Genomic DNA, 14,324 nt, shown 5'->3' on the forward strand with positions numbered 1-14,324 from the left:
TTAATCAAGGTGGGAATTGATCATTAACATAATATTATTTTGAGTAGTGGAATCCAACCCAAACAAGTGAAAGTTAATAACATCTGTTGGACTTTAGTGGACAAGTTGACAACATCCTTGTTTTACACTATTATCATACGAGTTTTTGCACGTAATTAAATACGTAGTACTATAATAATTACTATAACAATCTTGAACTTTATTTGCATGTTTTTCCACTGCCATTTTACAATAAAGAATAATTAAATATTATGTGTTGGACCTTCATGGACAAGTTTTAAAATACGAATTAATTATATTATTAAATACAAGATATTACTTTAAGAGTAATTATTCAATTGTTATTCATTAAAACAAGATTAGCGTAGAAAGAGCTTCGACTCTTTACTGTTGTTTCTACTGTAAGGACGCGTGCGCACAGTTTCCAAAAGTTTAATTGCAATATCAACAAATCATGTAAGAAACTTGTACCACTTTATTTCCCCCAAAAATTAAAAAACAATACAGTATTTAAACTAGAAATGCTTTTAATAATTTTAAATTTTTTGTTATTTCTCCTTTTAAGAATATACAGTATATATATAAACTACGATAGTGCAACCTTGTTGGATTTCTAATCACGTTTCTATTATATATATATATATATATATATATATATATATATAATATTGTATTTTATTTCATTGCAATAAATAAATAGAGGGGTATTAATCACCGTCGCGGGGGCGATTGTGGAATCTCATTTCTTAATTTAAGGGTCGACACGTGTATTTTATTTTTCAATCTCAATTAGGAGGCTAGTATAATAATTATATATAATAAAAGAACCAAAAGGAAGTTAGCATAAAAATAGTAATTAATTATTAAAATTTTGTAAAAAATAAAATTTTAAAGTGAAATGGAGCCGTGAAGGTTTCCGAAATTTTTTAGTTAGGAGACTAGTAAAGTAATTATATATAATGGAAGACCCAAAAAGAAGTTAGCAAAAAAATAATAATTAATTATTGAAAAAAAAATACACAAGTGAATCTCTAAATTAGCGACTGAAATTTCACAATTGAAAAGACTGTGATTAACACTCCTCAAATAAATATACAACTGTACATACAATTCAGGAAAGACTTCTGGACTCGTTATTAAATGTAATTCCATGATATCTTTCCTTGTTTATGTTAACCAATTTGATCGGTTTCTGAAATCAATGATGAAAAGTCGATTCATCAGACGGTAGTGTGTTGAGGAGGACCCACTTAGTAAATCCGTATACACTAACATTCTCAAAGCATATTTCAAGTTTTAGGGAAATGAAGTAGCACAGCTGTTAATATCCGTACTTACCAAAAGCAACAACTGTTAAATCCCAAACGGTGGTCACGCTTCTCTCGTTTCACGTAAAAGGTCAAAAATATATATATATATACATATAAAATATATATATATATATATTTAAATTAAAGGTGTTTTACTGGAAACTGAAATCGACTGGACAAGTGAAAAGGGTACGATCCGGAGTTCCGGACCGACGCTCCCTCATGCAAGCGTGCACTGTGAACCTGTAATGGGCTTGTGGGCCTGTACAAAGTGTATATATATTTTGTATGATATATAGAAAGTGATTGGCTTGGTAAGTCAAATAGTAAAGAACAAATATTCAAATACCCGTAATAAATGGTAATCAAATTGATGAGTTGGGTGCTATATGCAGGACAATGCACTCGTGAAATCCCATTCTAATTTGAAAGTGGACGATCGAACAACATAAATTTTTTAAAAAGTTAAATAGAAACTCCAAGAATGAATCTCAAAATCCAATATAACAAAAGGACACTAAGAGCAATATTTACTTAATCATCGATAAATATGTCACTCTGATTTGGTTTAACTACAAAGATTTATATAATTTGTAATTATAAAATCAGAAAAGTACAATAAATAAGGATAATAATAATTTTTTAATTTATTTTTAATAATTTTAATCATCTTTTCCAATTTTCATATTTATCATTTTTTTATTTTGTAATTACATATGTGAATTTGTGATGATAACACATCAGCGATTAAGAGTAATGATAAATAGATAATTATTTTTCTTAATAATAAAAATAGTAATAAATCTTAAAATTAATTACTCTTAAAGTTAAAATATTTACTATTTGTCATCATCCATCACATCCGGGAATATTGGAATAATGTCGAAGAGGGAAAAAAAAAAGCTACGCGTAAAGCCTCCGTTTGTCCAGCTAGGTAGTGGCGCGCATCCTGTGACTTGGTTGCTGTTCCTGCCCTCCTTTTGAACCAGTTGGTGGTACTAAAACCAGTCCTGTACAAAATAACAAATAAAAATTCTAGCTGTTTATACAGCATTTTCAAATACTCTCACACATATTAATTATCTCACATCATTTATATGCACATGTAATGAAAAATGAAAGACCAAAGTGCAATGTATGTGAAAAGACCGTAATTATGTATTATGTAAATGTGATTTTTATTCGCATAAAATAGTCGGGATTTTTTTATGTGAAATTAATAATCTTTTAAGAGTCGGGATATTATGTTTTGGGTGATGTATTTATATTTAACAATTTTACATACTTCAGTCAAAATAATAGTGCGTTTAATACAAAATCCAAATAAATTATTAGATGATTTTCGACCATTCAACACTTGACTAACTAGTAATACATTTTTTTTTGTAATATATTAATACACTTTTGTAGGAATATTTTTTTCCATCGAAGAGTCTGAATTAAATTTATTTATCGAGTGTTAATAATCTAAGACCATCTAATAATTTTTTAAAAATTTTGATGTGAGTGGAGCTAATAATTTTTTCAAAATCCTGAAGTGAGTGAAGCTGATGATGCCATGCAATCGTAACGCATGCTGACATCATTATGATGTAAGTTGCTACCCACATCAAAACAGTTATATGGATTATTGTTACAAGTGGGACTTGTTCAGCATCGAATTTGGATGTGATAGAAGTATGATAAATGGGTGGGTGGATATTCAATGCTATTCAATAATTTAAGTTTTTTTGGTAAATGGGTAGGTGTCCACCCATTATAGTTGGTATCATAGTCAAACCCAATTCTTAATCCGGTATCATGTCAAGCGCCCAGCCCGGAAGGCGTCTGGGCCTGTCCTCCGGGTAGGAAAGGTGGCCTGACCGCAACGAACGAATTCAAATGAGAGATAATGTTACAAATGAGACTTATTCCACATCGAATGTAAATGAGAGTTGAAATGTATATAAATAAATAAGTATACAACACTACTTAATAACTTAAACGCATTCACCTAAGCCATAACATTAGGTTCAAAATTATTACTCTACCTTTTTGTTTCACAATTATGTCCAACACACTATTTTTTTACTATCCCAAATTTGTGTCAATTCAATAGGAATTTTTTTTTTTTTTTTTTTTAATATTTCTAATTTATATGTCTTATTTTAAAGTAATAAAGTACGTCAACTCGCAAGGCAATGTTTAAAAATTTATTAGTAATATTTAAAGAGAAACATTATTTTGTAGGGACTGAGGAGTAGTATTTCATTTGTCACATAGTAGTAGGAGTAATTACTTGACCACAGTTTGCAGGAGTAATTGACTTGTTTATCACCACCACAATGTCTCGAAATCATAAACCTCAGATTTGAATCCGGAAGTCTCCTCATTCCTTCTTCCCCTCTCTCTACTAGTATTAATATCCCATTTTCCCATCTCAAGCTTCCCCTTTTGAGTCCACTTTGATTTGATCAGTTGAAACCTCTTCAACTCTTTCATGCTTCAATACTACTCTAAACCCATTCCAAAATTTCAACCTTCAATCTCTAGCTCTTCATCTTCTTTCTTCTAACTGATAAACCTTGTGATGATGGCTCATAAGAATCTCCACGACCTACTACAAGAAGATCAAGAACCATTCCTTCTAAAAGACTACATTGCCGACAGACGTTGTCAGATCAACACACCCATTCCCAAAACCACATTACAACTCAAGAAACGCAAATCCATTGTTGAGACCTCAAACTCCAGGGGTAATATTCTCTGCAAACAAGCATGTTTTCTCTCTAATTTCCTAGACTCGCCGTCGCCGGACGTTAGAAAATCACCCTTTCTTGATTTCCCATCGCCGGCAAAAAGCCCTTATAGGACCCCAAATACTGTAATCCTTCACGTCCCTTCCAGAACTGCTGCTTTGCTTCTTGAAGCTGCAATGAGGATTCAGAAACAATCATCGTCTCCGAAACCCAAAACCCAGATTAAGAATTTGGGGTTTGGATTGCTGGGGTCGATTCTGAAGAGATTGAGTAGTCGGAATCGTACCCGGAAGCGAGAAATCGGTGGGGGTTGGGGTGGGGGTGGGGCTAGCGTTTCTATGTCTGGTGGCCGTAGAAAATCCACCGGAAAGAGCGAGAAAATGCAGGAAAGTGTGGTGGATGTGAATGAGAAAAGTGCTTCCGAGATGGGGCGTTCTTGTTATTGTAATCATAGTAGGCGTAATAGTACTGTTTGGTCTGAGAGCAATGAAGAGAAGTCTCTGGATTTGGAGAGTTCTAGTAGTTGCAGATCAGAGGACTCTGAAGAGTTGGAGTTTGTATGTCAAGACAGAGCAAATGCAGATTTTGATTCTTGTGAAAAGCGCTTCTGTTCAACCCCTTTCCTATTTTCTCTTCAGAAAAGCCCCTCTTCCGGTCACCGGACGCCGGATTTCTGCTCGCCGGCCACATCTCCGAGTCGCCACAAGATAGAGGTTCGTCTTTTTATTTATTTATTTATTTTTCGTCATTATATAATTTATATATATAGTTTATACTAATATATATAGAAAAAACAGATTTAAGTTTTGTTAAAGCAGGTGTTATTGTGAACACTACAAATTTTTATTTTTTTATACATAGATATGCTTTTATATGCAATTTAATGTGAAAAATGCCCAATATATTTTACCAACTCAGTGGGATAAACCGAGACAACTCATAATAACTCAACGGAGTGAGTTGGAATTGTCGGCAAGACGTTTTCGCTGTATATTAATCTTAATCCCATAATTACAAGGCATTCAGGCAAATTGAAGGTCATATATGTCATTTAATCTTCTGGCATCATGAACAACATCCTTGTTTGTTTGGTAATTGTACTTTGGGATCACATCTCTGCCACTACAAATCTTTTTATTTTAAAGACCCATTTTCTAGATAATTTATTTACCACCGCAAAGGACAAATCCGGTTTTGTTTTTCTTCAATTGGACCCAATAGTATCCGACGTTCTGTAACCATCATGAACAATGACTTCAATATATTGACATAAATATATACAATAAATAAAGAACAATAAAAGTCTAATAGGTTTACTTTTATCATTTATATTTCGAAAATAAAAAGTCTTTTAACAGGTCCATTTTTAATGATTCATGACCCAACTCAATAAATTCATCAATGGAGCAGTGAGAATCCTAGGATGATGAAGTAATTAAATCCCAATTATATTTATGAATTATAATTAATGTCCTAATTATGATTGTATATTGAAATCCCAATTATATTTGTGAATTATAATTAATGTCCTAATTATGATTGTATATTGAAATTTAATAGGATAAAGAGAAATATGAAGCCCAAATGATGCAAAAATCCCAAGAACATGTAGAAGAAGAAGAGAAGGAACAGTGCAGTCCAGTATCGGTATTGGACCCTCCATTTGAAGACGATAACAAGGAGCATGAAGGTGGGGATGAGGAAGACGGCTACGATCTCGAATGCAGCTATGCAGTTATACAAAGTATGTTACTAATTACATTCACACACACACACACACATATATATTTATAATTTTTCTTTTATCTATTATCTGTTAGGGTGTGCCTTTGCGTTACGGTATGGTTGTTTTATTGTAAACGGAACCTTACGAGTTGTATATCTAATCTTTTCAGACCTACAATGACGAGTGAAATGCTCTCCATTGTTTTCGATCTGAAGTATTATATTTGTTGAAGTGCTCTATCACCATAGATTGAAATGGTTATATAAATTTTGATTATGTTATTTTGGAAATATGAAATACTATTATTAGGATTGATAGAATGATAGGTTATGACTTGTATTATATACATGAAGTTGTGTTGATGTGATCTGTGTTTACGAATGAAATAGATTCCCGTGACTTGCTGTGGGACTCGAATTTAGGTGGTGGGGTTTTATCATTTAATGGTAACACAGTTCATCGTACTTCCCTTTTAATGTTTTTGTGACAGTAGCTTAAATTTAGTGGAACCCAGCTGAATTATGAGCTCAATGCCCTACCAATATGCTCTCAGAACTGCTTCATTACCCATTACACATCTCTGATTTTCCTTGTACTTTGATTATTCGGAAAACGATTACATATTCGATAATGGACCGTCTTGTCTTTTAAGTCTTTTTTGAGGGAGGAGAGATTATATCATTTGAACTAATGGTCCTTAAGTCAAATGTTCATCCTTTTGAACATGAATTAGGTTGAGTTTTAAACGTTTATTTAGTTGTATGATATCAATTTTTGTTTATGATGTTAGCTTATGAACAAAGCATGTAGCAATGGAGTAACTTTGATTTTTATTGCTAATTTTGTTGTGTTGCATTGAATTTTAGGGGCTAAGCAGCACCTATTACACAAGCTTCGCAGATTCGAGAAACTGGCAGGATTAGATCCTATCGAGCTGGAGAAAAAAATGTTAGAAGAGCAAGATGATGAGGTTGAAGAGGAGTGGGAAGATGATGATGAGGCTGAGGCACTCTCATTATGCAGAGAAGAAAATGTTAATGGGCTTCTCAGAGAAGTTCTTGGCAAATCGAGTCACCATCATAGTAAACTCTCGGCAGACATGAATAGACTGGTGTTGGACCTCATTGCTGAGGAAGAGAGGGAACAGGATGATAGCGAAGTGGTGGTGAAAAAGGTGTGTAAAAGGTTGGATTCATGGAAAGAGGTGGAATCTAACACCATTGACATGATGGTGGAATTGGATTTCAGAAGAGAGGTTGATGGGTGGAAGAAAAATCAGGAGGAGGTGCGAGAGACGGCAATGGAGATCGAACTTGCTATACTTGGATTACTAATGGAGGAATTGTCAGTGGAACTAGTCTGCTAACTGGATTTTGGAGGGAAACTTTTTGTAAAGTCTCTGTTCAATCTAAATGAATTTTGTTTAAATTTTATTTCTGTAATTTGTTTATTTGGTAGCTCACAGTCTGACTTGCAATGTTAAGAGGGTATAGGGTAGTTAGTAATATGAGAGCATGATAGTAGTGCATGTATATGCATCATGTATGTTGGAGGGGAAGGTGTATGTATGCAGTATGCTTAATGAGACCAGACAATTACAATACATACTTGCCCTCTTTTTATTCTGATGAGAAAGGAAGAGGTCTATTTGGGATTGTTTAAAAACTCACACATCTAAGTTGAGGAGTTCGAATTCTTTTGGGACCCTTTTTAAGAACATATATATTTTTTAATTTATAATTATCTGGTGTGCGTGAGATAGAAAACTTTGTCCGGTAATAAATTATGAGGTGCTATGACATAACCAATTTACCATCTCATTATTGTCTATAAATTTTATTTTATTTTATTTAAAAAAAACCATATTGCCACAACTAACTGTTTTCAAAAGCAAAAGCAACTGTGACCGTCTATTAGGAAATGTGCTAGGTGTTGTCTCATTTGAGGGTGACTTGACCGCCCATCCAACACTGCACTATTGAACAAATATAAGCCAAAGATGAACCATTTCATTTTCAATTTATATTACCTACTACTATTATATAATGAATTATAGAGCTTATGAAATTTACATAAGAAGAGTAAGGTGACAACTATCGTTGCCGGAAACAAATTTAAATATTAAGGGTAGGTATTTAATTTGTGGAAGAGTTTGGTTGCAGAAACATTCCTATGTACCCCTATGACTATGAGCTGTGATTATCTATTTTTTTGAATGCTCAACTAATATTAAAATTTAATTATTTTCGTAATTTATGTGTAATGTGTTCATTTGGTTCCATATGCAGAAATCATAGGAGGAATGGAATTATGGAAGGATGAATCAAAGGTTTTAAAACAACTTAATTAACTGGTGGTATATATAATCCACCTACTAAGGACTGGATAATTTAATATTGAACACTTTCATTTGATTTTTATGGAATGTTTTGTATAAAATTTGAAAACTATATATATATATATATATATATATATATATATATATATATATATATATATTTTGGGTAAGTTGCATATTGAGTTTACAATAATTTTAATCACATGATGAATGATTCTAATCATTCTAACAACCCTATTACAGCTTAAAGGCCAAGACTCCATTGGAAATCACTTCGTTACAAACAAAAGAGTGTAGAAAAAAGAAAACAAACTAATTGGTGGTTCTGATTATGATGCATCTTTAGATTCTAATCATTCAAACAATCCGTAACCAAAGTAGTGGGATTGGACTTTAATTGGTGCATTTTGTATCCGTTTGGACAGGCAAAGAAAAGTCCACAACTTCTTATCATTTCAGATAGAGAGAGGATTTGACAAGTGAATTGAATTCGTCGTATTTGTGGGTGATTGTTATAGTCTTATCTCTTCGGCACTCACCTCAAATAAATAAAAGACATACAAATACAATGATCTGATATGATAGAGAGGAGGACATACTCCAATAATCCATCAATACATATATATACATATACATACAGCACCACACCATTTCCCATCGCAGGTGCAAGAATTTGCAACTAAGGAAAACTTAAACCAAATACATTCAAGAATTACACTAATAATCAATTCATTTAATTGCTCGTTTCATGAGATTTTGTGCTTCATTACCAATGGCCGATCCACCTCTCGGGCTGCTTGGACTATCCACGTGGCACAGAAGTTGGTCATATGTCATGGTTCATCCAGCTGTCATGTTCTTATTCGTATAAAATTTTCCCCCACACATGGTAACAATTGATACGTACAATACAAATAAATAAATAAAACAAACCTTGATTGTTAATTATGAAGAGGGTTTGTTGTAAATTGATGACGTGATAACTCCAGGGATTGGCCTGGTTGAATAAAACTTTGGTCATGGTTTCTCATGCAACATCAAGTTCTATGATTCATTTATACTAATTGCAAACAATTCCAGCATAAAAGAAATTTGTCCCAATTCCTAGTGTCGCAAAACATGGAACTCAATTAGTGCCATTCTTGAATAAGCAATTAAGCATTGCTAGAGTTAGGCCTACTGGGTTAGGAACAAGGCCCATAAGTATCAAGTTTTGGGTTGTGGGCTCCATTCGCTGTCCAATATGAAGATGCTGTACAAAGGCAATGGTTTGTGGTAGAGGTGCACATGAAACCGGTTCTAACCATTGGTCTTATCTGATCCAATCCAATACATACATTAGAAAATACTTAAATGAAAGAAAAAAAAATTAATAAAAGTATAGGAGAAGATATAGGTTGTGAAAAAATATTTTATTACAATACTTAGATCCTCACCTCTTATGTAATCCAATAAAAATAAAACACCTCATTTTTGTTAAATAGGTCAAAAAAATAAATAAAAAATAAAAAATAAACTGGATCTTATCCGAATGAGATAAGGTAAAAAGGGTTCAATTTTTTTATTTTTTTATTTTTGGGTTAATTTCAGTAATAGCACCTCAGGTTTGGCCAAATATCAATCTCAAACATATTTCGAAAATAACCATCTGAGGCCCATTTTCACTTTTTCGTCATGGTTTCCTTTAAAAACATGAAAAAAGACAACTTTACCCCTAATTTTTTAATCACATTTATTTCAAATATCAAATAACCTAAATGACTATTATACCCCTAATTAAACTCCCACCTACCCACCACACTCCTACCAACACACTCTTGCCAACACACTATTTCTCTCTCTAGCCATCAATAAAGCCATTTTTCTAAATATGTAGAAGTGCTTTCCAAATATAGTGATTAGTCCTCGATAAGGGCACTAACTCACTGGGGGATTTGCTAGAGGTCTTCGCTTGAATTGTAGAAAGTGAAGAGCAGGAGGAAGAGGTGGTGTCGAATGCGGAGTTGCTTACCAGGATCAACCATTTTCGGTTTGAAGTTCACTAAGGGACGCTTCTGTTTTGAAGTCAATGTTAGATTTTGAAAATAATCCATCTTTATAATATTTTAAATTTATATTGGAGTATTATTTAGAACGAGGTGAAAATAATATTTTAAATAATAAAAAAAATAATTTATACCCACTTTCTGTTTGGTTCCCGAGAAAATTTTGGCCTAGCTTTTTTGGGTTGTCTAAAGGAAAAAAATAAAAGGAAGCTTTTCTTACTTAGTGTAGCCAGCCGGTCTATGGAGGGTGGGTTTCCATTGAGGAAGAAACGAAACCCTAGCTAAGACTCACAACACAAAGTTCTCTTACAAGTTTTGAGGGTTTCTGTGCTTTTTATGTATTCCGTTAGTCAAACTAATTGAGTTAGTCAAACTAAAGTCAAATGAGGGTAAACATGTCATTTGAATCATTAAAGAAACAATTTAGTGGGTCAAAGCAAAGACAAAGTGTAAGAATGTTTTTCTACATGTAAAAAGTGGTCAGGCACTCCTGTCAACTAACTTTTGGGGTGTGAGTGAAAAACGGAACAAACGTTTGTAATGTGAGTGATAGTTATTTTTGAAAGATATTTGAGAGTGATATTTGGCCAAACCTGAAGGGGTGTTAGTGAAATTATCCCTTTATTTTTTCTTTTTAGGGTTCAACAGTCTGGTTCTCTTTCCGGCACCCGAAAAGAGCATTCTCTTTTCGCCATCTTCCTTATCTCTCTACCATCTTCTTCCTCTCAAGTTTTTAGTCTTGGACATCATTATTTAATTGCCAAGTCTGAAGGATATGATATATATATATTTTTTTGTCCACAAATTTAGGATTCTTTTTTCTAGAAAGAGAGAGGAAGAAACAGATTAGATTGAGGGTTTTTATTTTACTATGTAGATTATTTTAAGTTCCAAATTTTATATGGAATTTACACACTTGCACACTATTAGAAGTGGCGACAACTCTTGTTTCAGTCTAGATTCAATGCTACCAACCAAAAAGAATTGAATGCTCTGTTCTTTTTGCAGCTTGATCGGGTTTGTGAAGATATTTCCGGGGGTTACACATGGGTAATTAGATTTGTAGGAATTAATGTTACCAAACAGTATGTTGATGTGTAGTGTCTATAAATTAAGGGGCTCAATTAATCAACAGTTTGTTCTATTATTCTTAAAGGAACATGTTCATTTTCTTTAATTGAATAAATAATGACGATTAGGACTAGAAACTTGAGAGGAAGAAGACGGTGGAGAGAGGGCTGAAGGCTGGTGCCGAAAAGAGCCCACACTTTTCCAAACCCAAAAAATAGAGATCCAGACGTTAAACCCTATAAATAAAATAAAGAAAAAAAAAAGCCCCTTTTACAGGATCTCATTCGGGTAGGATCCGGTTTATTTTCTCTTTCTTTATATTTTTGGCTTATTTAACAAAAGATGAGGTATTTTATTTTTATTGGACCACATAAGAGGTAAGGATATTATAGATCCTTACTAGTGAGGATCTAAGTTTGTCTCAAAATATTTTATCAGAAATAAATCTATTATAAGGGGTGAAGTGGGTAGTTCGATTGATAAAAGCACTCTTTTGAGTCGTGTATAGGGGTGGCAAATAAACGGGTTGGGTCGGGTTTGTGCAGGTCTAATATGGGCTGTGACCCATATTCAGCCCACTTGTTACGGGTTAAATATGAGTTTGGTCAAAATGAGCTGAGTCAAGAAAAACAGTACGTTGTTATTATTTTGGATAATCTCATTATTATAATTCTTGATTTTATATGGATAAAAGCTTATAAAGATATGTATATTTAATTGTAAATACTCTAATTTATTTTGGAAATTCTTTCAATTTATATTATTTTATTTTATGACTAGACATGTATGAAGGTAAATGTTATACATCAGAGAATACTTAAAAGAAAAAGAAAAAAAAAATATAGGAGAGCATATAGGCAGTGGGAAAAATAATTTATTAGAAATAAATCTATTAAGAGGTTAGTTGGGTAGTCCAATTAGTAAAATCACTCTCTTGAGTTCTGTGAGAGTTCAGGTTCGGCTCACCTTCCCCTCCTCTCCTGGCCAGGTGAAAAAAAGAATATATATATAATTATAAGAAATGTATAAAATGATTAAAAAAATCCTTAGGATTATATTATATAAAATATATATTCGAAAAATCCAACAATTGAATAGATGAAAAATGAGAAAAAAAACTGCTAGTCCAGGAGAGGCCTAGCAAGGCAAAAATCCACGAAACCTAACAATGGAGGCGTAAGTTGGGCTGGGCAATCCAAATACAACACGAGCCCAACCTAATTTTTTGTGGGCTTAGGCACTTATTTTTAAAACTAGGGTTCACATTGGGTTGAATATTTTCAATCCAAAATTAATTAGATTTAGGCTTGGGTTGAGGTACTAGTAATCAACCCAAGTCAACCCAAATTCGAATCTGAATCTGAATCTGAATCCGAATTCTAATTTTATTTTTATAATTTTTTATTTATTTTAAATACATTATATATAATATTCAAATCATAATCACTTTTTTTTTTTTGTTCCTTCTCAACTTCCTTTATATATATATATATATATATATTGTATGTTAATACTTTGGAGAATTAATTTTCTCATAATTTATTTGTTATTTATTACAAATTTGCAATAATTTTTAAAACCTTTTGTGCTTAGAGGTAATTTAAGTAACTAACTCAAGTTCAAATTAAATTATTTAGGTGTTGATTGGTCATGTGGGTAATCCAAAATTGCAAACCCAAGTTTAAAAATAGAAGAATGGTTTGACTCAGGGTTAAATAGTTAAGGTTGAAAGTCGTGTTAAGATTAAATAGGATTGGGCTCGAGCTATACCCAGTGACAGATCAGTGGGGAAATTATCAAAATTTTACAAAATTTATAAGTAAATAATGCCAAAAAATAAAATAAAATAAATAAAATAAAAATCAGTGGGGGCAGACATGGGTTTGTGGCTGGCTGTACCTCCAACTCACCCGCCCTACTTAGCAAGATTTCAAAAAAGAAAGAGACCATTGTCAACCATATTTTGAAATGTAACCTATTACCACACACACTGACACACACATGCATGCATGTGATTTCCTCAATAAACCCGTACAAATAAAAAAGTTATATATAAAAACTCATTCAATTGGACCACCCCAATCTCACCCCTAACCCATCATTCAACTTAGGAGGAGTTGTTATTCAACTCACAGAATATTATTCGACTGAGAGGTGTCGTATACTTTATAAAGTACGGTTTAATTAGGACCTGTAGGTATGCAGCACGTTATTGTGACAAAAGCATAAAATGTTTTTCAGTGGAAGTCTAGCTTGTAGGTCGGACTGTTAGACTGGTGGTTGTAGTTTGACCATTGTTATTATGTGATCAATAAAAGTCCATAATTGGTTTTATACACGCGTTTAAATTTTACAATTTTCGATTCTAACTCTTTTAAATTTGGATTGATGTAGAATTGCATATTCAAAATTTCTGAATAAAATGCTGCGCCCCCAAGCTAGTGGATAGATTGTTGTTAATCAACTAACATTCAAAAGGTTAATTTCCAGAAAGAAAATTGATTCACCTTTAACGCGCAGCCGTCATAATACTAGCTAGCTGATGAAGTTGGAATGCTATAAAGTTTTTTATTCTGGCTCTGCGCATGACCAGAACAGAAAATTTGACAAGAACTTGGCGGCGTATAACAGATTGTGTTAGGCCCCCAACTTAATAAAAAAATTATAATGATAATCAACCATTAGTGAAGAACTCCTCTTAACACAAATCTTCTAATTTAGTGGATCGGATTTTTTTTTTTTTTTTTTTTTTAACCTTTTTCCAAAGGTAATTTAGTGGATTGTTCATCAGGACTAATACGATGTAATATAATTAATGTGGCTGAAGCAAGCATGAATAAAAGTGACGCCAAACTCAAAGTCTATAATGTTGAATCCTAATGGACATAGCTATCTCCTTAATTAATTTCTATAGAAAGGATTAAAGAAATGATCACGTGGTTGAATTGGTTTAAACAGTATAAAAATTAAACATGTTTGTGAAATAATAATCCAATGAGACACGTACGCAAACACATATAGAGTCTAGGTTTGCAGGTACAATTTTTATTTTTATTTATATATAAATCATTTCATATTTCAACTATATACATTAAT

At 32.7% G+C, this 14,324-nt stretch overlaps 1 protein-coding gene across 1 annotated transcript; it reads left to right on the forward strand.

Annotated features, from left to right (window-relative positions):
- Positions 1-3,554: 3,554 nt before the first annotated feature.
- Positions 3,555-7,207, forward strand: LOC132293317 (uncharacterized). The gene is made up of 3 exons (XM_059790757.1): positions 3,555-4,761; positions 5,609-5,792; positions 6,641-7,207. The coding sequence occupies exons 1-3, from the start codon at positions 3,880-3,882 to the stop codon at positions 7,138-7,140; spliced, it is 1,566 nt and encodes a 521-aa protein (XP_059646740.1). The 5' UTR covers positions 3,555-3,879; the 3' UTR covers positions 7,141-7,207.
- The last annotated feature ends 7,117 nt before the right edge of the window (positions 7,208-14,324 follow it).

Source organism: Cornus florida, unplaced genomic scaffold (assembly GCF_030987335.1).
Source record: "Cornus florida cultivar Cherokee Brave unplaced genomic scaffold, ASM3098733v1 CherokeeBrave_3.0.0_Hap2_Chr02, whole genome shotgun sequence".
NCBI classification, from domain to species: domain Eukaryota; kingdom Viridiplantae; phylum Streptophyta; class Magnoliopsida; order Cornales; family Cornaceae; genus Cornus; species Cornus florida.